General features: G+C 37.8%; 1 protein-coding gene across 12 annotated transcripts; it reads right to left on the reverse strand.

Annotated features, from left to right (window-relative positions):
- Positions 1-1,218: 1,218 nt before the first annotated feature.
- Positions 1,219-27,579, reverse strand: RCBTB1 (RCC1 and BTB domain containing protein 1). 12 transcript variants are annotated; one of them, XM_026075390.1, is made up of 12 exons: positions 27,340-27,579; positions 20,571-20,741; positions 19,551-19,701; positions 18,862-19,028; positions 16,016-16,174; positions 14,852-14,959; positions 13,674-13,816; positions 10,176-10,366; positions 6,913-7,039; positions 6,305-6,456; positions 5,476-5,606; positions 1,219-2,299 (listed from the first exon to the last, which is right to left on the reverse strand). In XM_026075390.1, exons 2-12 carry the CDS (start codon positions 20,712-20,714, stop codon positions 2,159-2,161), a joined length of 1,614 nt encoding a protein of 537 aa, XP_025931175.1. In that variant the 5' UTR covers positions 20,715-20,741; positions 27,340-27,579; the 3' UTR covers positions 1,219-2,158. The 12 variants fall into 12 exon arrangements, 8 of the variants coding, with proteins under 8 accessions (XP_025931175.1, XP_025931178.1, XP_025931177.1 ...); XM_026075393.1 differs by lacking the exon at positions 27,340-27,579 and adding an exon at positions 26,576-26,724; XM_026075392.1 differs by lacking the exon at positions 27,340-27,579 and adding an exon at positions 26,341-26,557.
- Positions 27,580-27,705: the final 126 nt, after the last annotated feature.

A 27,705-nucleotide genomic window follows, 5' to 3' on the forward strand; every position in this document is an offset into this window, starting at 1 on the left:
CTGGCATGCCATTAAGCAATCACATTTTTTCCATCTTTACCTTGCCTTGTACAGTAGCAAGCAGAGGCAGTACCATAATGACCTATTGCTCTTATGAAGTTAAACTACATCTGTTATGATGGGTTGTAGCACCATTCTGCAAAACTAGTTGTGTTCCATTAGCGACTGGTGCAAATTCATAGCTTGAGCTCATTCTGTGCAGAGTCCTAAGCTGGAGATTAATAAGCATGGAATAACGGAAGTGATAAAAGATAAGTCTCAAAACACAAGCCCTGCAGGTAGAAAGACTAGCTGTACCCTTAAAGAAATACACACTAGTACAGGCTCTTCTTGCTTGTTCACAGTTCAGGCCCTGCAGGCTCACCAAGACTAGAACCACAACCAATTTACTGCTGCAGCCAAGGCCCCACTCAGAGCTGTTCTGCTTAGAAAACTCCCACCTAAAACAAAAGCAAAGCCTCCCACTCTGTGAATAGGGGATATTGATTTCTACTATTAGGGAACAAGAAAGATGCAAATCTACTGTCGCTGGAAAGAAATAAAAGTTGTGTGTTTCAGACCAATTCTTTTTCCTTTCTTAGAGCAGCAGTTGGAATTACTGACAAACTTCAGAACAGTTCAGACAGCAGTTCCATGCTTTGCAGTTCCTTCCCCCACACTACACCAGACCTTTAGGCTACAGTTTGCAGTCAAAAAAAGAATTATTGAAAACAGATTAGCTTTTTATGACACACTTGGAAGCATTTTTTCCAGAAGATCCCAGACTGAATTCTCAGAGCCAAGAGTCTTCTAGCCAAGAAATCTTCTTGCCAAAAACCCCAAAATCTAGGCTCTGCAAAACTTAGCACAAAGGTGACAGCATCATAACCCAAAGAAGAGTAGATCTGTAGTTAAATGTCTTAAACTTTGAAACTTAAACTTTTCTTTAAGGTATTCCTTCATCATCAACCACAGGATAGAGCAGTTTAAAGTGCACAATAACAACCTGACAGTGTTTCCAAAAAAAACCCAAAAAACACGCAAAAACACACACCTGTCTCAGCTTATTAAATGGAAAGCAACCAGATCCAGAGAATATAATCACTGAAGAGAAAGCCAGTGTCTAGAAATAAATCCTTTTTTTGCTTCCTGAAATTTGTCAAGCACCATGAGACTTTTTTTAAATCAATACAAAAAGCTTGAGATTTTCTTCCAAGTCAAAAAAAGTTTGCTAGTGAATAAGTACAAAACAGTGAATTTTATTACATGTAATTTAAGTTTATACAATACTTCAATGCAAAAAAAAACAAAAACAAAAAAACACACAACCCCCCCCACACACACACTTCCAAAACAGTATATCCCTTCCCCTCCAGGGGAACCAGTTTAATCTGATGTCACCAAAGAGGTAAATCTTTCATTAACCATTAAAAATATTGCTGTACAGATTACACAAAGTACACATTACAACTTATATTAGGGTATACCCAAATATAGAACTTTATGGCCAATTTGAAAAAAGGGGTAACTAACAGATCTAAGTTACTTACGTAGGCTTTGAGGATACATTATTTCTGCACGCTTTTCTAAGCACTGAAAATACACTTGATATTGATTGATTGATTAATTACACACAGCAAATGGCACATTCATTCACAATCATGCAACTGCAATAAAAGATATCCATGCCATTTGCTTTGTCATAATCCCATGGAGTTAGTTAATGTTTTAAGTGACATCATTCAGTGGCTCAGGTGAGACTATTCTCTAACCCCAAAAGGCCAGTACCCCCAGTACTAAATTTAAAATATTAACAGATGGTGCTAGAATTGAGACTTCCTAACCTGAAAAATAAGTCCTTGACACCGCTTGGTATCTTTTGCATGCTGCAATTTTTCTCCCTCCATTTGAAGTCCTGAGCTGGTTCCAACATCCTGAGTTGCTAAATGCAAGTGAGTATTTTGCTTGATTTTTTTTTAAAACAGTTCACTCTTCTTGAGCACACAAAATATTTGTTTTCGGTGTTTTTTTTTTTTAATACAGACTTTCACATCTTCTGATATAACAGACCAGGTTATGTTTAGTTTCTTTTACCTGTACGGTTCTGCCAGCCTGTTATACCATGCCAACTGCAAAAAAAAAAATCCCTGCAGTCACCCAAAACTTACAGCCTCTTGTTTCAGTTCTTAAAGGCTCCACATTTACTGGCTTTAGCAATGAATTCCTTTAGCAGAGGACCATCCATTTGCCAGAATGCTGCAGTTTGTGTCACTTCTGTCAAATGGTTGACACAAAACTTAAAGCAGAATTCTTCTAAATCCTAAACAGAAGAAAAAAGAAAAAGAAGAGGTTTTAGTATCTTCACTTCCATCACAGAGAATTACATTCAGAGCCAGGCACAAATGTCTTTATATGCTTTACCTTTAGTGCCATTAACAGCAGAGAACTAGCCAAATATACATTAATCGAGTGGCGCTCAGCCTTTTTCTATAGTGTGACTGTGTAGATGCAATAGAAGAGAATAATTCTACCCACATAACATGGCTGCAAAGAAAGAATAACCTTAATTTGGTTCTCACTGTATAGCTGCAGTCACATATATTGCTCAAAAGAGTGCGTTTTTAAAGTTTTACCACTTAAAGGGTTTATAGGTTAGATTGGTCTAGCTATTAGCATCCAGAAGAGTTTCATCTACATTCACTGACAACTATTAAACCCAATACGAATAGGAGATCTGAAGGTAACGAAATTTAACCAGGACTGCACACTAAGAAAATTCAGCTCTTCCATTCCATATTATAATCTCAGTGTATACATAGGCTGCTTGACTTCCTGCTTCGTTAATGGCTTAGCTAAAGCTTTGAAGTTACATGCCACTGGGTTTGGTGCAAGTGTATACTAACTGGTATTTTTAAAGCAAAGCTTAGGCAAAAGGTCTTTCTGTGCATTAGAAATAGACCCAGGGTTTTTGTTTGTTTGTTTGTTTAAAAAAGTATTCCACAGATGTCCCAAGAAATACACTGTGGCATAATACACCAAAACAATTCTTGCAGAAAACATTCTGGATATTTGAGATTACTGGGAAGCGCCTCCCATATAAAGATTAGAAAAACCTCAGACAACCATCATTGCACCCACATGATGTCAGAGAGAAAGGATGTCTAAAAAACAAAAAATAGTCGTTGTCAGTATAACATTGACCACAGAATTGCTTCCCAATCAGATTATTTGTTTCTAACTCCTCTTTTGAAGAGGAAACTTATTCTTTGTGGTGCAGCACTAAGATGCTATAAGGAAGATGCTGCAGCCCTTACAAAATAGCAACTCTCTCCCCACCCTGCTCTAATTTTTTTTAGTACTTTATAATCTATAGTACTAGTACTTTATACATAAGAACACACCCTTCCTTAGTTGCTCAGCAGACTGGGTGCTGCAGTAAGGCATAACAGATTTGCAGAGCTCTTTAAGCCACCTGAAGTATGAAAGACTGATTAGTATTCATATTTTCACTTAAGGTCAACACCGAAAGCTAGATCAGCTGTGTGCCAGTGAGAATTCTTGACACAATAGTAATACAAAAAATATGTCCTGGCCTAAAACCAGGCTTTCTGAAGCTGCAGATCTTGGCTTGTGTAGCATCTGTGCAATGAAAAAAGACAAGCTTATTAGAACTTAACACTGAGAGGTTTTTTTTGGKTTTTTTTTTTTTTTTTTTTGAAGTAACAGAATGGACTAACATTTTAAATAAAATTACATCATACACATTACAATATTTTACACTTTTATTTAAAAAATTATATTCCAATCAATGCAACAGAAGCATACAACAAACAGTAATACTATGTCATTAGTAAGACACTTTGGAAAGTTTGATGTTTTGCAGAGGAAAAAAAAAAAGCGCTGAATTTCATTTGCAGGTGGATGCACTTCAAGCAAAACTTTACTTGAATTAATAGAATTAAGTGATAAAGGCACAAGGTACTTCCAATGATTATTAAAAGTCACAATGATAAGCCAGACCTGAACTAACTCTAGCCCTTTCAATTCAGTTAGTCAGTCACTAAAAGAAAGTATATCAGAGTTTTATGCCATGAAGGTAAACTTTAAAGTTAGCAGCTTCTTTCAACTGTTGTCTTCCAGACAGTCCCATGAACTAACTACATCACCTAAGCAATTTCAAACCCTGATCTAACCTTACTGCACATAAAGTGTGTTTACCAAAAGCAACCCCTCAGTGTCACCCATTTTCTCCTTAATTTAGCATTTAAACATACCATTAGGTAAACTTCTAATTTCACTTAGCTAGTAAAGTATGGCCAAAGCACAGTAACCGGATTTATTCTACTCTTTACAAGCAGAATCAATCACACACTGAAGACCTATTCTGCAAATAATCTTTTAAAACTAAAATATGCAAGACCTTCATGTTTTATATGAATTCCCATCAAAGAAATCATTATTCACAATAGAGCTGAAGTCATAATTCAGACACCAATACCGGCATTCAAATAAGGTATAATCAAACAAGCAACACACTGCAAGGCTCAGAAATAAGTTAAGGTAATTGCATGCATATTGCTGGATATTAAGTACAAGAAAAAGCAATGAGTTGATCTACCAAGTACCAAAAGCCTTTAATAAGCATAAACAGCAAGTATAAAAAGTAGCCAATCATGAAGCTGCAAACCTGACATGCAGGTACTACTCTGAGCACAAAGAGCCAAAGAAAGCCCAGGAATACTTCCAGACTAGTCCATAAAGTAGCATGTTAGTGAACTGGTAGTGAAATCAGACATTACACAGTGGGAGAATTCCACTAGCCCTCCCCTTTTCACACTCTATTTCTGTCTTTAAAGTTTATTAGGCCCATAAGGCAGTTCTTATCCTGCCATTTGATTAGCATACTTGAAATGCAAAGACTGAAAGTGTATCTGACTGCAGATAACTCAGTTTACAACAACAAAATACCAAAAACAACCCAACCCAAAATACCCAAGCCCCCCACCTACACCTCAACCCACAACCATACAAAAAGAAATAAATTAAGGCTTACAAGAACAGCTTCTCAGAACGCGATGATTTTTCTTTGTTTTTAAATACTACTCTTGGTTTTGTTAATGTTTTCATCCTCCATTTTTTTTAATCAGACCTTTTTCCATATAAATAGAAATTCATGAAGCTTGGCATAGTGTCATAACCTTTTACCATGAATTAAGCAATGCAAATATTTATAAATCCCGAGTCTCAGCCTGGGACTTAAGTCATATTTAGATACCTATGTACTAGTTCACCTTCCCAGTACTGGTTCATAAAACATACAGCTTTCAATCCAAATATAGTTTATGCAAGTCCAATGGCAACATTCTCAAATTCTGACAATAGTAAATAGTATTTTCTGATTTTAAGTTAGAGATAACTTGTATAACTGGCTGCTTTTCTCCACAGTTCAGGTCAGAAAGCAGCCACCTATTTAGAGACTGAACTTTAGAAGTTTACCTCTGCATCATATCTGACAGCAGCAGAGAGCAATGAAAATGCGTTTTCCACAGTAATTCCTCTCTTGATGATGTGTTGACACAGCTTTTTCAGTCTATTTTCACAATAAGAAGTAGCCAAATCCAAAAGCCCTGCAATCAAAATGCCATCATATTAGCCACTTGTAATTATCACTGCTTTTTAACAACAGCATGTACTCCTGGGGTAGAGGTTGCATCTTTATTCTGTATGTGATGTTCTGTATGTCCATAACATGCTATATGCATATGGGTCACTACTGAGAAAAATGTATTTTACCATTACACAGGAAGAAAGGCCTTTTATTACCTCAAGCTGCAATCCTGTTAATCTCTGTAAACATACAAGCTGTTCCACTGATTTGCATACCTAACTGCTTGCAAGAGTGGAACTGTTGCAAAACAGGCACATAACAAGTGAAAAGCCACCACTGTAAAAAACAAAAAAAATCCTGCTTGAATTACAGCTTGCTCTTTGCTCCGCTGCCCAAGTTTCCCCTATTACATCTACTGAGATTTTTTTCTTGTTATCCTAACCATTAACTGATTTTAGTAAAATATGCATATATTTTAGTCAAGAGAAATATAGTTTCTCCTCCATCTTTGAATAAACTCACAGTTTATTCCTAAATATGCTCCAGTTTTGCTGTAGTAAATTTGCTACAGCAGTATTTTTAAAACAACTTTATTATTCCCCAGTAAATTTATTATAGGCTAGACTAGAAGCCCATATATATACACATTTATTCTGCACCCCTTTTCTCAGTTTCTCTGGATCCTACTTTCTAAAATAATTTGACCAAAAGCGATACCTATAGCATCCTCAGGTGGAAGGTCAACACTGTCTGTATACAAGTATTCAAGAAAGGCACGATACACAGGATAAGAAAACTGGTCTATTTCTATCACTTCCTTCATGTCCTCATTCCAGTATGACTGGAACATGGTTCTGAAGTGTTCACACCTAAAAGACAAAGACATCACCTGGAACACTTTTTTTTTTTATATAAATATTATTTATATTTATTTATATAGAGATATATGCAGGAATGTTATATTATGTATTTCAGAGAGACTGTATTTGTTGCAATCTCTCTGCAACATTATAAATATTTTACCTTACCCCATCACAATTAGTGATCCACATTTTGGTTCCTACTATTGTATACATTGTTATACTTGAGCATCAGGATGAAACTCGTATTTGATCTATGCTACAGAAACATCTGTGCATACATCGCAATCAAACTAACTTAACAGAATTTATTATTTTGGGAACAATGAATAGGCTTAGTGAAATGTGGATATGGACTATTTTAAGAGAGAGTTTAGATCCCCCCTTCTTTTTTTCCCCTCCCCCTTAGATGTGATGCTAACAGGTAATTTGGTATAAACAAGAGCCATGAAAGATGAACACAACCTGATCTTCAGAACAGCTTTGTGAACATGGATGTACTTTCCATCCACTCGGAACTTTAGGTCTGAGGTTTCTGGGCTGTCAAACTCTTTCTTCAGAGACTCTGCTACTGTTAGAAAGTCTTCATGCTCTAAAGAAACAATTAGACACGTTAGACATCTTAAACGGAACACTCGCATCACTGTAGTTAAAGTTAACTGGTCAGTTAACAGCACGTAAAGTAAACAGGTCAGTATCAGAACTCTATTGGCTTAAGGGGTCAAACCAGAAAAATGAATTGGTCCATTCTCCTTTTCTGCTGGCAAGGGCTGCTCCACAACAGCTACAAACTGCAGCAGCCAGCCAGCAGTCCCAGGGCCAGCACAGCACCAAGGAAACTCCCTGGGGAACTTCCTTCCTTCCGCTCCACCTGGGGACCACCCACACTACTGCCAGTCTTCCGGCAGCTCTGCTCTAGCACTGGGCCAGCTTTGGGCCAGCAGCTGGTCTCAGAGAAGCTACAGCAAGCCTGCAAACTGCTGGTAATGGAAGTCTACAACATCACCTACAACCCACCCAACACACAGCATATGGTGCTTCAGTCATGTTAACATGACTGAAAGAATAAGAAAACATGTCACCCACTGGCCACTTTTTTGCACTGGCTGGTAGGATATAGCCTGCAGGTTGTCCATTAACATCTTTGCTGGACTGACATAACAGCATCCGTGATATTTCATGTTAGCTCAGTTTATCAGTCAATTACGACAGCACAAAACCCAATGGCAGTGCTGCAAGATGATGGACCATATCAAGAACACGGTATCTACTACGAATGACACAGGAGTTCAGCAATTTTGGAAATGAACAAAGCTGAGATCTTGCAGCCCCTTGACAGTTCTTAAAAAGGCCTGGGATATCGGTCCCATAGTGGTTCCATCATCTGTCTCTAGAAATCATAGAAGAATTTCAGCACAAGCAGGCCAAGACTTGTGGTAAAGTAAGAACCATGAGGTTTTAGGAACCCTAACTACAACATACTATTTGAAGCTCCTGTTGATATATCTCACAAGTGTGTTTTAAACACACTTGGCTAAGAAGCAAAATATATTAAAAAAGTTTTCTACTATAACGAGAGGTGGACAGTCTCCTGTGTCCCATAGGACTGCATATTATTTATCCACATACATTCCAATTACTTTTCACCATTAGAGACAGTTAACTAAGTTGGTATTATATAAAACACTCCTGCTATAGCAAGCTGCCATTAAAAACAAGTTATGTTTATGCCTCAAAAGACAATGAACTCTTGTTTTTGCTCCAATTTACATGGACCATATAAGGAATCTGCATCTCACCAGGGCTAACTAGACCATGCTCTAATCCCCCCTGCACTTGTTCATGTCATTTTTTTCTAGGTCATCAGCTTAGCTTAAGCCATGCTGTAGATCAACTTTCACTCCAAATACCTTTTCCACAACAAAGGCTGCAGATTTGAACTTTGCCACAGACAATCCTGAGTGACTGATCTTAGTTTTGGCAGAGCCACCATAACTGGAAATAGAACAATAACCATCATGTACAGTTAGCTCTCACCAAGAAAAAAAATAATGTATTTTTTAACCTATATAAATAAAAAGGTATAGAGGGAAAAAAAWATATATATATATGCAGAATGGAGATTAAAAATGCCCCAGAATTAATGCTTTTGATTAAATATTTGGTAGTAGGATTATCAGAATAAGAGGAGACTAATTCCCATTACCCTTTGGGGATTAAGATACAGACATAAAATTCAAACAACTTGTTATACTCTGACTGGGAAAATTTCATGAAACTGAGAATTTAAGTTACTGAAACAGGGAAGATAGCATTTAAACAGCCTTTACAGCCTCTTGCAAAATGCAAGAGACCTGGACAACTGTCAGACCTCTACAGAGGAAAGACTAACATACATCCCAAAGGAAAGAATGATTAGAGAACGAAGAAAGTTGGAAGTGGGATAACACAAGACTTGAATTTACCCAGAGGCAGATCATTCCAAGCTAATCTTCTCTCTCTTTGGTAAAATTATTCAGTTTTCCTCTATAGACGAGATGCTGTTATCTGGACTTGTATAAATGTGATAACAAGCTAAATGAGAAGTTAAGATGGAGAAGCCAGGTTAGGACAGGAATTCTTAGACAGCTACAGGGCTGTCTGAGATAAAACAAGCCACACAGAAAGGTAAAGTCTGAGACTGGAGGAAAGTTACAGAAGATTTGATCCCTCCACAAAACCAATTTCATACATAAACTAACAAAATTAAGATCTCTTGTCAATATTAAAGTATATTAGGCCTTCTAGATGATCTTGAGGACTGAAATGGCAGATCTAAGATGAAGTCCAATAAGCATGAAGAGCAGGCTAAGCAAATTTATAGCATATTTGGGGTCAAAAAAGAATTGGCAGCTTATCAACCAAGACAACAGACTTGGGTGCATTAGTTGGTCACAATGACTACATCCCCAAATTTAATCCAAGGCTGTATAAGAAGAAAGTTTCAACACAGAGAACAATGATATTATGATCTTGTTACACAGGGAATATTATTTGCACATCTGCCTGCCTTCGAAGATAATCAATTCAATTCAAACTAAATCAGGTTGAGCAATACCACCTCACAAAAAGGAAACTAGGAATTCTACTACTTTACCTTCCTAACATGAAAGATGAGAGAGATTTGCCCCTTCGTATTTATATTGGGAGGGTAAATACTAGGGAGAGGAAGCTAAAGACAACACTTGCAATTAGAAGTTGTTAGATATCAAAGTAACAAGAGTCAGGAGCAGTCCTCCAAACAGGAACAAATAGTTTTAGGAGCAAAAAGCTACATTTAATGATCCAGGAGTCCTTCCCAGTCCTGAGCTGGGGCTCAAACAATACAAATGTAGGAAAAATACAATATTCACAGTGCAGCGTAAAACAGGATTGTCTCTAGACCTTTACTGGCAAACAAACAACCTTGCTAAGGCTGTACTGGATCCTCAGCTGCTGAAGGGCATTGTTCTTTCTTAGTGCTGTAAACCTCAAGTGTTTCCTGAAAAAAAACAATTATTAGCTAGAAAAGCTAGTCTAAATTGCCAGTTCTCCTTAAAGCAAGAACCGGCCTCCCACAAAAAGTGACATACAGTGCTAACCACCACAAACATACATAGAGACTATCACATGGATGCATATTTTATAAGAATATTTTCATTTAAGTTATTTAGCTTGTTTAGCACTGCTTGGAATATCTGAGTTCTCACCTACTGATAGAAGACGCCACATAACAGCAGGGGTAGCAAAGCAAGCAAACACATCGTCAGTGCAGGCAAAGTGCGTGAGGTGGGGAAGGATCACAGACTGGCCCCGGCACTGGCCCCACATGTACACCTGGCCACTCTGCGTCTTGGCAGCCGAAGTGTGAGCAGAGTGGCAGGCTGCAATCTCCACAACCCTGCAAACAGAAGAAAACTCTTGTAAGATACTTACAGGGATGGAACTAATGACCTTCCAAATGCCTCACCAAAATAAGAGAACAACCAACCAAACTATGTATCTGTACTCCTGTAGTTCATGCAGAGCAAGGAAGGTGATTTTGTTTGAACTGATCAATATAAGAACTGCAATGATATAATCAAAGCAATATCTGACTACAATCTATCAAGTCTTTGAAAATGTCCTTTTCAGTTGACATTCCTTGTTTTCTTTTTCTTCATACCTTTCTTGTGGTTGGGAAAAGTTTTTTTTTTTTTTTTTTTTTTTAAGCCAATACATGTAAGACATTTCAAGGATGAATGCGGATACAGCTTACAAAACTTCCAGTTAGGGAACAGTCTGGAAAGTTCTACTACTTTGATTTTGTAGAGCACTTTTCAGAACTTCTTTCAGAGAGATGTTATAAAAATTCTTGCATTTCAAGACTGAAGGGCTTGCTGGAAAATACACAGGATCTTAATAAGAAACCCTTCTATCCCTCCTTTAATCTGTTTTTGCATATAGAGTTCTGACCTAACGCCTGCCTTTTTGACATCATATTTTGCTTTTCGTTTCCTTTCTTCAATACTGAAGCTCAGTTTGGAACGTAGTTCTATTATGGACAGTGCTTTATTTGAGGGGAGGTGAATGTGCACACTTAAAACCCCATTCTTGAAGAGCTGTGGCTGGTTTTTAAATAAAGTCTATGAGGGGATTGAAGATACTGTATAGAACTTCTTAAAATACTACAGCTGCTGATATACACTATCTATTTTGTTCTCGCTATCCTCACCCTGTTATTTGAAGTGTTATAGGAACCAAAAAGAATCACACTTCCATTAAAAGGACTGCAAGGACATTTCCAATGTCTCTGTTTAGATGAGCAAAAATTAGGGGAAGTTCCAGACTTGGTTCAAAATAAAAGCTCTGCTTTCCTGATACCCCCGCCATGTTAAAATGCATCAGAGGACTTCATACTTCTGTGCTTTTAATTTATTTAAAGGAGAAAAAAAAACCCTCATCAGCTGGGACAAATAAACATCTTTTCAAAGAATCTAAATGTACACCAAAGTGTTTCATTGTTTACCAAAAAAGCTAACTTTTCATCCATATTGTTAGGCAAAACACAGAGCCAGATTTTACATTCAAAAACTCTTTCAACATAAAACACTGGAAAAAGCTACAGTCACTTTTAGCATCCGTATTGATAATTTCTAGCAAATTAAATACTAATAGAACATATTACATCAGCAGCAGCTTAAGAAGCTCTATGCAACACAGATCTTTTAGCAGACATGCCCATGTCTCTAATGGGACATCATAAAGTAATCATTTTAGGGTTTTTCCTGCTAGAGCTAGTCTCCAGACATCTTCATGTTTAAGTATCAGATTACTTGAGTATTACAGTCCCAACAGCTGTCCTTCCTTAACTCATACTTCAACTGAGGAATGTCTAGTCTCCACAAATCCAAAAAACATACTGTTTCTGCCCTTATTTTCTCAGAAGCAACTGTATCAGTTTTAGTTTCTGCTAATGTTGTAACAACTTACTTTCAGTCATAGCTATCCAGCAATAGCTAAACTTTTCCTCCCCTAAACTGCCTCTCCTTCCCAGAACAGATCCTTCTTTTTAGGGTAGCTATACTATCTATCTGTGTGTGTGCACATGCACGCACGTGTGTGTGTGTGTATATATATATATGGAATCTTACCTTCATAATTGTACCTCCAAACTAACATAAGACAAGGTCTAAAAGTCCTTATAAGCTGTATGTGCAAGATTCTTCAAGACAGCAACAAATGCCACCTCACAAGGAACTTACAGCAGCATTACATATAAATGACAAATGAATTATATACATGAAAGGAGCAGCAAGAGAAGCATTAACACGCTTCATGGGCAATGACAGCTCACCCACTTATAGCTCTGATTCCAAGGGAACCAAGTCAAGCAAAATGAGCAAGTTTAAGTGACTTATCTCTCCCTTAGATTCCAAGCAGAAGTTCTACGATATGTTCTCCCTCCTCCTTTAGCCATTGAACAAATGCCAGTTTTATTATAATCCCACACTTGAGTTCATGTACACTTGTAAATGTAAAGCTGCCCTTAACTCACTTGAAAAATAAATCGCTAAGAAAATAAAGTTGCTTATTGCAAGCATACAGATTTCCCTTTCAGTGCCTTAATGAATAAACAAATAAGTACAATTTGCCTCTCTAGTGTCAGTTTCTTCACAGACAAGCCAGCCTCACATTAGCAGTTTCTATTATGCTGGTTCCTTTCTACTTCCCACCCATCCCCCCTCCCCCTTTTTTTTTTTTCCCAAGTCCTGTCAGGAATCTCAGCACTATGCAGCTTTTTCATTTCATGTTAAGTGCAAGAAACAGGGGAAAAATATATATATATAGGAACGGCTTCCCTGAAAGACAGGTCAGAGCTATAAAATGATAGCTTTTATACCCAAATGGTAGAGGAAATGGAGGAGGAAATCCCCCCCCCACACCAATCTCCAAGTATTTCCTATTTAGGAGGCGATAACAAGTTAAAAGATTTACAGGTTAAGAGGTTTCCAAACAGAGGTACATTAATCTATAGGCATGCACATGGCTCTGGAGAATGAGACTAAGATCTCCAAGATTGTAGGAAGGGTCATAGGATTTGGGTCCCAAATATTATGACAAAAAGGGTGCTGAAGATGTTGAACAAGAGTTAGGGTCAATCTTTCATGGGTCAGGAGAATATAGGCATGTTATTTAAACTATGACCTGGTGCCACCACCAAGAGGGGTAACATCTGCCCTTAGCTCTAGCAACCTTGCAAACCAAGTCTTGTTTACACTGGTGGCTACTGACCAAAGAACCTCTCAGAAAATTGATTTTTCCCCATGTACTACTCCTTACAAAAGAGGTACTTTTTGTAGGATGGGGTTTTTTTTGTGTTTTATTTTTTAGTGTAGCCCTCAATATAGCTTAAAAGCTTGGTATGGTGACTGCACAGCTCCACATTTTTGACCAAAGGAATCACGTTTAGAATAACCTAGCACTTAGCCATTCATTATTTTTCAGTGTCAGGCAAGTGCAGGGTACATTTACTTTCAATAGTCATTACAGATAGCAAAAAAGCACTCAGTCTGAAGTAAACAGTAAAATACCATCCTTTCCTATGCTTTTAATATTAGCAATACAAATACAATCCACCAGGCCCAAACATGCATGCTTCCAGTGCTAAAGACCACATAACATATGCTCAGACATGTCAATCTCGGGAACAGCTTCAGCAAGATTACCTTTCTTTCTCCATCATGATCTGCACCGGGCTTAGCTGGTTACTTTTATTGCCAGTTCCCAGCTGCCCGTAAGTGTTAGCTCCCCAGGCATAGAGCAAACCCTCATCTGTTAGTGCTAGTGTGTGCGCATAGCCACAGGCAATCTGTAAGTAAATTTATAAGCATTACTATTAAACAAACAAGAAAGATGAAAAACAAAGTTATTGCACACATTACCTTAGTCTGACAGATGTCAAATACCACAGGCATTCTGTTTAGCACCAGAAAAATGTTATTTCTCAGTACTTAAAGCTAACACATTAACAGTAAGTACTGGAAAACTCCAAACTTCATTAATTTAGGGTATATTGGTTACTCCTTCCAAATCATTTGCTACATGGTCTAAACATATAGGAGGTCTAGTAACAGTCTTTTTCCACAAGAACTAATCATTTCTCATTTTGCATCTTTAATTTAGTTGTATTTTATAGAAGCCCCTTTAGAGTCTTCCTAGCCTCTACTTGCTTTCAAGTGCAGATTCCTCAAAGAATGAACTTCATCATCATATCTTGCAACTCTGAAATACTTTGAGAATTTGATATTTAGAATACTATATGAACTACGATAGCTGAAGTCCCAAAGCCAATGGCCCCTTCAGCCCTTTCTAAAAAGGAAGAAACTCACTATGTTTTAACATAACTGTTCATCCTGAGCTACAAAATGAAACTTCAAAGCAGCTTGGTAAACATCCAGAAAATCCCAAATTTTAGTTCTAATCTTTAGCTGTAAACAAACAGCCACTCTCTTACCTCCCGCTCTCCCCTCACATCTTAGGGGATGACTAGGACAATGTAGAATCTAGTTTAAAAATCTTTTATTGTTTGTTTTGGTTCCTCCTATTTGCTTAGTGTATCTCACTCATTCAGCTTTGTAACAAAAAAGCAATTTGTACCAATAACATAGTTCATTTATAGTTACACTAGCCGACTTTAAAGCATTCAGAAGATTTACAAAAGCAAGTATTTTACAGCTTACTTGCACTTTTTTTTTTTTTTTAATAAGCCTAATATATATTATAGGAGCCAAATGAATTCAGTATTAAAACTGTGAAATCTAGAAGCATGTATAAGATTCCTAACATGCAGTTTTCGCAGATGCTAGAAATAAAAAATGCATTCATGCTTTCAAGTTAGACATACCTGGAGTATGCACACACCATGTAATGCTGCCACTCTGCATGGTGTTAGTTGATTGCCATTGTTTCCAAGACCTAGCTGACCGTTACCATTGTAACCCCAGCCATAAACCTGATTTAAAAAGCAAAGCAATATTAAGCTATCCCTTTGTAGAAATACAGGCTATTTAAGACACAGGCAGAGTCCAAAAAGTATTTATTATTAAAAAAATCCACTACTACAAGAGGAATATGAAGAGGCTAAAAAGATAATCTACTGCAATGGTTGACCGCATCCAACTTTTCAATCCTACATTTACCCGCTCAAGAAGCTTTCCGAAATATTTGTCTTTGAAGTACTAACTTACAATACACTAAAGTCTGTCTTATAGCATCAACTTTTTTTTCCTCCCTCTCACTTTTTCCTTTTTAAAGAAATCATGAAATCTGTATCTCTGATCAGCTGATCACCTATTGGATTAATTTAAGTTGATGTCCCCAGCTTAACTCTTCAGAATTTTTCCTATAGTTTTGTTAGGGTGGGCCAACAAGAGGAAAACATGTACAGTGAAAGTTCATCTCCGCCTCAGGATAACTAAGGACTTTCACAGTCCCTCCCACTCATCAGGAAATGCTATATTCTGAGTTTGGTGAAATGTAGTAAAATTGAGGTTATGGTTCTTACCTAGAGGAAAGATAGCATTATAAACATCTTATGTAAAATGAAACAGTTAAACAACAGTAGGGCAACTTTCAAAAGCTGGCTTTGTTTTTCTTGCCAGCAGTTAAGTAGCATGCTGAAGAACCAGGATCATTCAGCATATACTTGCAGAAAGATTAACTATTTAACTGTGCATGTAAAAATCTAACTAAAACACATATTAAACAATCTATTGAAATAATAAAGAAACACATGCTTAATACAACAGTTCAAATACTGACAGCTGCAGACTCAGCAAAAAAGAAAATCAAGTTCTAATACAGTCTTTGCAGTAAAGAGGAATAAGTTTACTTTACAGAAGGCAATTCCAACTAACTACATAGTTTTCCTTAAGTCAGTCCTACGGTAGTTATCAATACATACTCTATAACTTGGAAAAATGCTGAATACAGACAGGGTTCATGTTCGGATATTAACCTCTTAAGCTAGGGCAACAGAGAACGAACAGGAGAATGCAGGAACGCTTACCTCACCATTGTTTACTACAGCCATGGAGGATGTCTGACCACAAGCAATGCCAACGACCATTTTACCCTGTAAACAGTTTGAAACTCTACGAGGAGTTGGCTGGTTTGCAGTAGATCCAGATCCAACTTGACCACAGTTGTTATAGCCCCAAGCATATAGCTGTCCAGTAAAAAACAAAACAAAACAAACAACAATGTAAGTGCAGTTTAATCCTTCTAATAGTAATAATAACAACTTTAGAACATACTGTTAGGATCAGACTGGGTAAGCTATTTAAGTAGCTAAAATTTTAAACAACTGAAAGCTATAAACAGCAACAGGTCTGACCTAGCAAATACAAACATTACACTTTTTTCAGCTTCTTTCTACAGAACTGGACAACCAACTACAGCTGACACATGGAATATATTTCCATATTAAATATAAGCCTGAAAATAAGACACAGAGCTTAGTGAGCAGACTTTCTTTATCCTTTCATGACGTTGCAAAAAGGAATGCAAGTAAAAATGTTATTTGTTTCACAGACGTGCTGAACTTCCCCTTTCAAAGCTGTTTAATTGTCTTCAGAGACTTCTAAACCAGCTTATAGCTGGACAATCACCATACCTCCTTTCACATCTCTCAGGAACTGTGAAAAGGGATGTTTATCAGCCACACTTCACAGTAGCAAAACTTTGTTACATGGTGGCATTAATAAAAAGCACCATCTCTGATAGTTCAAAGTTTGTCAGTGACAAACAGCTAGTAATAAGAACAGAAAAATATTGGTTGCTTTCATCTAAAAGTCCAAAAGAGACACAAGTATATAGCCTTTGGATTTTCAGTTCCTTTAATGTTTCCATTTCACACACAAATCCATAGCTTAGCATAAAACTATTCCTGATAATTTATTCTGAGATGCTTCACCCAGTTAAAAGTTTGTCCTGTTGGAAATATCAGGCCACAGCCAGCCAACCCCCTCACTAAAATGGCACTGACACTTATTGTAAGCGCTCTGATTATCCTTATGTAAAGTTTGCACACCCTTTAGTGCCAGAAGCAGCATGTTTACTGTGACACCTAACCAAAAGTCACATTAAAAAGCACCTTACATGCCAGGTCTAATACAAAAAGAAAGCACTAATCCTTTGCTCTGTTACTTGTATTTCCTTGGTCTTTGATTCCTACTGAATATTTGAAGAGAATTTTAATTATGTCCATGTATAAAATACTTTTATTTCAATAATAAAACATTAAGGAAGAGTAACTCAGAAGGTAGGTCAAAATGTCAAAGAGCCAATCAGTTTCCTCTTTCGGAGGAGTATGAATGTCTGCAGTCCTGTAGACACAAGCTCCATTATGAGCAAACACTTTGTTCTCTTCCAGTCTTTTCCTCAAATCAGTATCAAGTGGAAGTGAAGATACTGTTTCCTTCCCTTAAGTCTACCATTAGGATACTCTTTTTATCTACACTGCATTAAATGTCCACTCAAGCAACTGTACAAATCAATTATGCCAAGTATTTCCATGAACACTTTCAACTTCAAAGCCCTTCTGAAACTCCAGTTATATTAAGTCACATGAGATTCTGCAGCAAAATCTTTCTGTAAATTAAACACCATGTAACACATTTGACTGCTTTCAGTATAATCAATTATTTCTGGTACCAATAAAAACCTCAGAGCACAACTAGACTGTTACTGCAAAGTATGTTAAAAGGGTGGATTTATAGTACATTAACTAGCCACAGTTGCTAGCCAGCTGCAAATACCAACTCCACAGGAAATAAAGAAGTTTCCCCACTTCCGAGTTTTCAAGCACGTTACATTTATTACAGAAAGACAGCACGGCCGCTGCAAGCAACTACCACACAACATCTAACACCATTAGTTAAATTACTGCATGAACACCCTTGCTTTCCTACATGCAAAGCAAGTTTTATAGTTTATCTCAGGCAAACCTGAAAGCATGACAATCCCTCCTAAGCTTAGACTCCTCTCAGAGATACACAGCCCAGACCACTTAACTTAACCCAGTACTCTTTCCTTCCTTCAAAACACTGACTTGCTACTTTGTATCAATGGTTGCAGTATGAATCCACATAGAACCATAACATGGATGTGCACAGACACTGTGGTCACAAGGATGGAAAAAATTGTGGCTTCCATTTTCATCATTAGAAAGGCTTTGAATCAGAACCCCCCATTTCTTATGACAAAGCCAAACCAGGCTCTCCTCTATGCAGTAGCATGCAACTTGGAAACCAGAGATACATATGCATCAAACAAGTCTGACTAACTGGAAACTAACAGTACGCGTTTCCTATGACACAGAGCCTTAAGGCAAGTCAATAAGCAGCATAAATCAGGCTTGGGATATAAACCAAGTGCTCTTTCAGTAGCTACACACAGAGGTATGCAAAAGTGGGCAAAGTAACATTCTTTCACAATACCAACATGAAAATCATGAAGACTACAAGAAACAGATTAAAGGCTAAATCAGTTAGTACAAACAACTAAATACATGCCTTAAATATCAAAATTGCAAACAAAAAACAACCTGAAGATTTGCACCTTACAAAGATTCTACCATTTGTAAGTGGCACAGCTTTCTGGCCTCATCCTTATGAGACATTTAACAAATGAAAGCCACACAAAATCTACTGGCCCTTTTTTTGTTTGTTTGGGGGGGGGGGGGTGAGCTGTTTCCAAGTCTGCTCTGAAGAAAAGGATGCTGTAGTTTAAGGCAGCAGGAGAAAAGGTTATGCTGTAGCTATATTGTGGATAGAGAGAACTTCAGACTGCAAGGTCACCTGCACTATTCACTTCAAGAAGAAAATTGAGAAGTTTGAACAGGTTTCAACTTACATCCCCATCAAATGATAACGCCATGGAATGATGAGAGCCACAAGCTACTTCCACCACTTTCTTTATTAACAGATTTGTGCAAACTTGAACGGGAGCAATGCCCTGACTGGTTGTGCCATTCCCAAGCTGGCTGTAACCATTATGACCCCAAGCATAAACTTCACCATCTGCAAAAAAATTTAAATTTGTGATAAAACCACCACAAATTCCACAGAAACTAAGATAGACAATTTAAGAAACTAGAGAATGAAAACATGTAAGTGAAAAGATGTAACAAATAGTGAGACTATTACAAGTACTATCCGTATACTGAAAGATTAAATTCATGTCATAAATATTTATATATAAAAATATATATATTTATTATATATGTATATATACACATATATATCACATCACACTATGACCTCTAGATTATTTTGGAATTAAGTGGAAGTGCACTGGTAAGACTGTATATGTCATGATTGATATAGTAAAACTCCACAGTTAAGCATAAAGGAAATGCAAGGGAAACTCATTTTACATATTAGACGATACATTTAATTCCACTTAAGACCAAAGAGAATTCCTTAGTGTGCATTTTTCAGTTAACAAATCCATTCAGTTGTACCAGATATCCCTTCTTGCTAAGCTTAAGTGGAACTTAAAATCTGTAGCTTATGATTCCATAATAAGTGATTATTTTCTACCTTCAGTGGAAAGTACAACATGTGGTCCACTTCCATAACTGAGACTGGAAATCTTCTTTCCACATAAGGCTTCTAATTTCTTTGGTACTATTGTGCTCTGACTATCTCCAGTTCCCAAACAATTACTGCAATTCAGTCCAAAAACAAACACCTGAAAGACAGAGGAATACTCACTTCAAGCCATTTAAACTCAGGTGTGCAGAGACGTTGTGACATCCAAGCCTTTATAAAGCCAGGACAGAGTTTTGCCATTGGCTCTTGAAAGACAGAGACTTCACTCATGGTAGTTAACAGCTTCAAGAGTCAGAATCAGGACACTTGTTTGGAAGTTAACTGTTGAGTCCAAATTCCTCAGATTCATGCAGGCCTGGAAGCTAGGCTTCTCATTTGCAGGGACTGCACTATAAGTAGCATTCAGTAAGTTGTCTAAGTGGGGTACACCACCCTTCTGCTTTCTTCTAACCACAGCTTGTACAGAACAGCCACAGCTGTACCTTGAGGGGCCCAATCCTACAAGCAGTTTTGGGAGGACTGAAGGAAAAACCCTACTCTACCAAGTCTTACAGTAAACCCTCCCATTAACATATCCCAGAAAATCTCTTGTTTTTTCCTCAATAGCAAAATTGTAACTCACACTGAGTTTCTGAATCATTATAATCCACAGATTCTTTTCTGCAGTATTCTTACTTAGCCAGCTATATTCTCATTTTATATCTGCATACCTGGAATGCTTTTACTTAATTTCAAACCACCACAACTTCTTTAGAATTCTGACTGTCTTCAAAAGTGCATGTAATCCATCCTGGCCTTTGTCATTTGTAAGTTTTCTAAATACTCCGTCTACATTATCCACATACAAGATTTAAAAAAAAATTACAAGTTACATCCAACACTTCCATGTATGTTTTGAAAAACACAAATTCACATACTGCCTTTGAGAAGCTATTTACTTACTAATACTCTGCGGATTCTGCAAACAACTAATTGTAGAGTATCTGTTCCATTTTATTATGGCCTTACCTCATCATTGTGTGTTATATATATAGCTTCATTGGCTGATGTACCAAATACACATGCTTTTCGAATAGATGCTATTTCTTGAGGTGACAGTAAAGTAAATATTGGCCACTTTCCTACATCCACCATGATGCTACTGTATCTCATGAAGTTTCTATGAGTAAGATGGCATTGCTGTAAAGAAAAACAAAAGCTTATTAAAAACGTATTTTGTACTTTCAGCAGCAGACAATAAGATAATTTCCATTAGATTAGAGGAAAGACAAGTGTTAACTGGTCTCTGAAAACATAATATTCTATATGAAATAAGTAATTACATTTCCATTAAGATGAACAAATAGCAAGTCACTGGTAGTCAAATTACAAGAACAGACCTTTCTTAACTGGATGTTCAAGTAAACTTAATTCAGTATACTGAAATGGAAAACATCTGCTGTTCCACATGAAAACGTGTTAAAGACTTGTGATTTAGCAAGTATCATCTATTCAGTGGAAGGGTGGATTTCTGAATTACAGCTGGAACTCCTGTTTACAAAATTTTTGCCTGTGAAATTTAAGTAGTCTTACAACTTACATATGCCAGCTAATAAAGCAGTTGAAGTATCTGCAAATCTTGCAAATAAAAATAAAGCTGGGACTGTTGAGTATATGAATGAAATTTGTCATCTGTTGTGTAATTAAGAACTCTTTTTATGGTCAAAACTTATTTCTGAGAACATGAAAGCAAGAAATAAACTTATGAGTTTGTACAACTAAGCAGTGAAACACCTTAGAGAAAAGTGATCAAATAAAACAGTCATAAGTAGTTACTGAGAAACAAGCTGGACCCCATTAAAAGCTGGGAGCAGACGAATGGACATAGATTTCATCTGTCAGTGAATACAGACGCATACAACCTGTACTTCCATGATCCTCCTTCTTAACCAGTTTCCTCAGGACAGTTGCACCAGCTCAAGAATGAACCTGACATTCAACATAAACCTACACAGATTATTTAGGCCTTCAGTCCTGCACAGAAGAACTATAACAACACTCCTACTCTGAAGGGATTCTGCCATTGACATTCCATAATCCATGCTCATGGAGTATCAGCAAATTCCATGAAATCTTAAAAGCTCTTGGTGAATTCCACAGTGTCAGTGCTACGATACAAACAACAATGACCTGTTAAAAAATGAAGGCTAAGAAAACATTCAGTGGGTAAGAAAAAGTCTCTATTCAGATGCTGTCTTCTCATCCACACCTAGTTCTCTCCCTTTATCTGCTCAAACCCTACTCCATCCCTCTATTCTTTGTTTTGCTGCATTCAAGTCAGACTTCTCACTCACAGTGCCGGGGCAGCAGATATGAGCAACAAGAACACAAGAGAGCCTCCTTCCTTTTGCTTCCAGGGCTTGGTCATAAAAATTGTTCCGACAACCAAGACAAAGCTTCAGAGAGTGTTTATTCAACACCAGCAGTCAATCCTAAAACATAGGATGTTCAATGCAAAACACTGAAATAAAGCACTTTGGGGGAAAAAAAACTGACAGAGACTTATGGTTTAGAATTAAGACTGCACCTTTGGCAAACTGGCCTATGCTTTTTTTTTTTTTTTTTAAGAATTTGAGAAACTTTGAGGTCACAGTGGAAGTGCTGTGTATTTAAAAGAAAACAAAAAATAAACCAACAAAAAACAAACCCAAAACCCACATCAAAACACAGACTATGATTTGATTTGAGAAACTTTTCAGACAGCTGAAGTATCTCCTTATCAAATATCATAACCCTGCTTCAGCAAACCCAGGTTTGCTCTATAAGCACCTCTCATTAAGAGAATAACTTCACTCTACATTTCATATCTGAAGTAAGTCTTGAAAACACCTGAAGTCTCCAGATGGCACATCCATAATAAATGGGTTTGTAGAACTGCTTTTGAAAATATACCTAATGCCAGGAACACCTCTCTACACAGCTAAATAGATTTGAATGCATTTAATACTTCTTAATTTCTAGTCCACTTATAAACTCAGACTAGTCAGCTGCTGAGATTTAAAACCCAAGAACTGTTACCTCACTTTGGCAAACCTTTTAACATATGACACTACTGATCAATTGAAAATGAGACAGTGATGACTTGTTCTTATGAGCAGACTAGCTAATTGTGCCTTCTGGCTTTACCTGTTTAATTTGCCCTATATAATATACACTTGGCAAGGCATGAACATAACATAAACTGGTCATTCAAAAAAAAAAAAAAAAAATTTATTGACCGAATTTCTTTCCATTGCATCCTGTCAATTTAAGACACGAAGGCAAAATGCCACTTAAATGAAAAATGTTCTAGTAAGTTACTATTAACAAGTCTTACACCACAAGGTAACCCTCAAGGTAACCTTGAGGGACCTCAAGGTAACCAGTTTCTGGACCCTCAAGGTAACCAGTTTAAAATGTGCTACATGTCTTATCCTTCCTTTTCTGATCTTTGCACCAGCTCTTTAATCCACTTGACTTGTTTTCCACTACTGTATGACTCAGTTAACCATTCCTCTTCAACTAAATCTTCCCAGACACATCCCAAAGCTAGGTTAGTTATAATGCATTTCCCATATCTCAAGGCTCAAATGGATATCTTGTTAGACCAACCAATATCATTAGATAAAAGAAAAACTTACAAGGACACAGAAGTTTCCAGATTGAAGACATAAGCAAAGAACAACTGAAGAATCTTAACAGGTATAACTCTCCTTTATCTAAAATAATTTTGTATATTTCCTATTTCAACTGTTACCACAATCCTACAAAGTTATTTCAAGGGATTTTCTTAACAGGCTTTTAATGCTAAATCATCTGCCATTGGCAGGTTTGTTTCTTTAATAAATCTCAGTCCCGATGTCTCTCTAGATTTAAAAACCAATAAAGGTTCCCAAAAAAAATCTTTTAAAAAAATGCTCTTGCCTTTTGTATAGTACATACTGTTCCCCTCACCTTTTTTTCCCCTCCTATAAAAATATTAGGTATTGCCCTTAGATGCTGCCATTTGCTGGAGTACCTATCATCAAGTCACAATTTTTTTTTTTTTTTACATGAGTAAGAGCAGCTCTTTTTGTTTATGCTTATGTCTAAATGAGTGATATAACATACATCCCTGAGAGTTCAGGGTTTTGTACATAGACTACTGGTTCTCCGTTTCAACTACACTTAGAAAGAGGTTTTACTTATCATCTATTTCCCACAGAAAGCATGTGCCCAGCCTGGCATAAGCACCACTCTTTCCCTCTCTAAAGACAGATTCCTTAACAACCTTAGCCACAAGTTTCTGGTTTTCCAGTAGGAGTTTTTGTTAGCCACGTGGAAAAAAAAAAAAAAAAGTAACAGGGGAAATGTATTTGGGGAATATATATGTATATACATAGTACTATAAATGTAAAAGATGTCATTAAAGTAACTCAGCAGGATTCATGCAAAAACACAGGTAATTTTAGCATCCTCCAAGACATGCTATACTCTTTCCAAAAAGACAGATGCTACAATATACTAGCCTCTCACACCAGTCATACCCAAATTTCATCCTTGTGCAAAGTTTCTCTGAACATGGGGAAAAAAATGGCTTGTGCAGAGTTTCTTCTGGGCTATTGCTTGCTGTGAAAAGCTGATCTAGGAGACTTTAACCATGTCGTTGCAAATAGCAGCACAAAGGAACACAGTGCCCTTCACTCAACCTTCCTGAACCATGTGAATAAGAGAGTTAAGTTTGATTATTATTTACTTCTTCTGATAGTCACCTAGAGGCCTAGACCCTCCTACATTAAATACTGTGTAAAGACTACACTTGCACTGGAAAGTTTTAAGTGCAATGTAGTAGCAAATGCAGCAGTTGGAGCCTGAAGTAACAGAGGTTATTTTGATCTGTATGCAAGTAGCCATCTCAAAATAATAGGTCACAAGCTATTGTTTGGATTTTGAACTCAATATGGCAGCAATAGTTTTAAGGAATATCTGTCATTTACATATCAACATCAAGATGATTTTTTAAAAAGAGTTAATATTCCTGAAAAAGTAGCAGTTGAAAGCTTTGTTAATATAAAAGTCATAGGCTTAAACTTGGTGCTCTGGTAGGTGGTTGCTTTTAGAAATACTGTATGTCACTGCTCTTAACTATCTTTTCATTTCTGCTACATGATTCAGTGACAAACAACTATACACCATCTAGCTTTATTTTGTATTCCATTATTGCAGAACCAACCAGCAGAGGGGGCATATATCAACAGTACCTATTCCGACTGCTTTGACATCTTTGAAATTAACCAACATCAGTATACAAACAGGAACAGAAACAAAGGTGATTGTTTGAATTGCAGTGATGCTAAAAATAAGCAAGAAAGGATGACTTGTAGAGAAGGAAACTAAACTGGCCACATGTTGTGCTAAAAAGAAATTGAACTCAGAGCCTTCATCAGCATTAGGGGGGAGGGGAACCTAGACCTGCACACATTAAAAAAAAGCCCCAACCTCTAAGAGACAGAAGCCCTTCAAAAATTCTGTGCTAAACTACTGCCTATGCATTCAACATTTCACTAACTTGCTTTCCAAAGAAACAATGTGCAGGCTGATTATTAGCAATACATATAGGCATACATGAATCCCTGCAGAAAACAAAGACAATGTTTACAAAATGTTCTTAAAATGATTTTAGATAAAGTTTTTATGTCATTTATAGTTCAGCTAAACAAATCCACACTGGAGAGAACAATGACTTCACACAACACTCTACCAGGAAAACAGTACCAATTGTCTTTGCAACAAAAAACTGTAGTTAACTTCTCAGAGATTTTTCCCTTATTTGTAAAGATTATTTGAACATAGTTCTTTCACTCTTTCCTCAGGCTCCAATTTTGTAGCATATTCTATTTGGGCAGACTCATGCCTGCACAGAAAGAAATTGCTTGGCTCAGGCCTTCATTTCTCCTACTTGTGTAGGGGAATCATAGACAGTATTGAAAACAACAAAAGCTGGAAGATCTGGTTGTAGAAGCACAAGAAATGACTGGCAGACCTAATTTTTTTTTTTTTTAAGCTACCTCAACCATGAAAGAGTCACATCCTAGACATAGCACTAATCTCACCTGTGTTTTCTCCAGCTTGTCTTTGCATTTTTATCTCATATTCCCGTAATGAGGAGAAAAAAAAAAAAGGTGAAACAACACATACTATTGACATTAATCAGCTGTGCAAACTAAGTGATTTTATTGTGGATTTCTCCCTGTCATCAGAAAAATATTACACTCCCTGAAAGTACATGCTATAACTCACTTTCCTTGCTTTATGGTAAAGTGCTAGATTTCTATGACAAAATCTGTATGTTCAAACCTCTGCATGGTGATGATTTATTTTTGGATGCCTTTTATGAGCAATCCAGGGAAAGAAAAACATGCTGATGTAAGAACTGGCAGTCAGTCCTCCTATTTGCTTTCAGTAACTGGTTAAAAGAGATTAAAAAAAGTAAACAACACCACGCACACAAATACTATTGAACATAAGACTGCTTTAACTATACCAAAAAAAAAAAAAAAAGCCTAGGAGGATGACAAAGTAACCAGCTCATCATAACAGAAATATAATTACGGGCACAATATGCTTTTTTTTAATTAGCTGAACCATTACTGTAACTTATTGCAATGTACCATTCCCTTAGGACAAGACATCTCCTAAGCAGCACCAATAGTTCAATTTCACTATGCATACAGAGATAAGCATTCAGGAAAACATTTATATTAAGGCTCCAAAGACTTACCGGCTCTCCCGAACACTGCTTTTCCTAACCAACTTTGGGCTCCAAACACATTTACTTTTAGGATGGCTAGCATCTTTCTCTCATAACCCCACTCCCAGTTTAAGTTCCTGCAATAGGATACAAACTTTGCCTGTGTACCATGTATCAGAAAAAGGATATTTCTATTTCCCTTGTTCTTTCCCATAGACTGAATGTCAAAGGCCATCTCTACTCATTTTCAGAATGCCCCCAATACCTGTTAGATCTTCCATTTCACCTTTCATCAGCAGACTGCAATGTGTCTTCCAGAAGAGGTCATAAAAAACTGTCTAAAGTAGAACTTTAAAAATTCCTTTAAAAAAATTTTTTTTAATCCTTTAATATTTACTTTAAAAGACTCATCATGACTCATTCAAGTAATAGCGCCCTAAAAATTAAAGAGACACTAGTTATTCATATAAAAGTCCAGTGAGAAAAACGTTAAGAGCCCCTACTTTTTCAGTAAGCTGGACCTCAGCTTTCAGGAAGCAGACAACAAAGAGAAAGATGAACTGAAAACCATGAACTAGAAAAAAAACTATTAAGAAGATACTGTAAGTTATGGCAAATCAGAAGAGATATTTTTAGAGTTAGACAAAGTTACGTGAAAGAAATTCACAGCCAGAATGGAAAAAAAGCTTCAAGAAGCCACTCGGATAACAATCGCTAAGCAAATGCCACCAGTGTTGTTTAAATTAGAGGGGGGATTTCTCCTCCGAAAGGGTAAGATTAGCTGAGGAGACTCTCGCAGCAGCGGAGCCGCTGCCCCGGGGACGAGGGGTCCCTGTGGGGACGAGGACGGCGGTGACCTCCAGCCCGGTACAGCCTGTCGCAGCCCCGAGCGCTGCTTCCCACCGCCCACAGCTCCCGCCCACGCGAAAACGCAGCCCCTCAGCGTGAGCGGGGGCCGCCAGGGTCCAGGCTGGCGGCGCGGGGGGAACCAGCCCGGCCACACACGCTACCCCGCCTCACGCTCCTCACCCGGCCTCTGCGGCATCCTCGGGAGGCTCCCTGCGGCCCCTCCGCCCGGCGGGGTGGGCGCTCGCCCTCCCTGCGAGGCGCCTCTGCGCCGGGGGCGGGCGGCCCGAGGAAGAGCCGCAACCGTTACAGCCGTTACGGCCGTTGCTGCCACCTCCCCGCGCGTACAGCAAGCCAAAGGGCCCAGCGGGTGCGCGGCCGGCACCGCGCACGTGACAGCGACGGGCCGGTCGCGGGGGAGGGGAGGAAGGAGGGGTCTAGTCACGTGACGCCGAGCCCACCCTCCCCCCCACCCAGCGCTCCACCGTCCGCGCGCGCCTTCTCGTGGCCAACGGCAGGTAGCGCTCCCGCCCCTTCCTCGCCGCCTAT

Source organism: Apteryx rowi, unplaced genomic scaffold (genome assembly GCF_003343035.1).
Source record: "Apteryx rowi isolate R43461 unplaced genomic scaffold, aptRow1 scaffold_402, whole genome shotgun sequence".
In the NCBI taxonomy this organism is placed as follows: domain Eukaryota; kingdom Metazoa; phylum Chordata; class Aves; order Apterygiformes; family Apterygidae; genus Apteryx; species Apteryx rowi.

Coding starts and splice junctions, on each gene's coding strand:
- RCBTB1 (XM_026075389.1), bottom strand. Junction 19,029..19,550: donor TGTTGTACTTTCCACTGAAG/GTAGAAAATAAT, acceptor ATTTTTTTGCAG/ATGGTGAAGTTTATGCTTGG. Junction 10,367..13,673: donor ATCATGATGGAGAAAGAAAG/GTAATCTTGCTG, acceptor TTCTGTTTGCAG/GGTTGTGGAGATTGCAGCCT.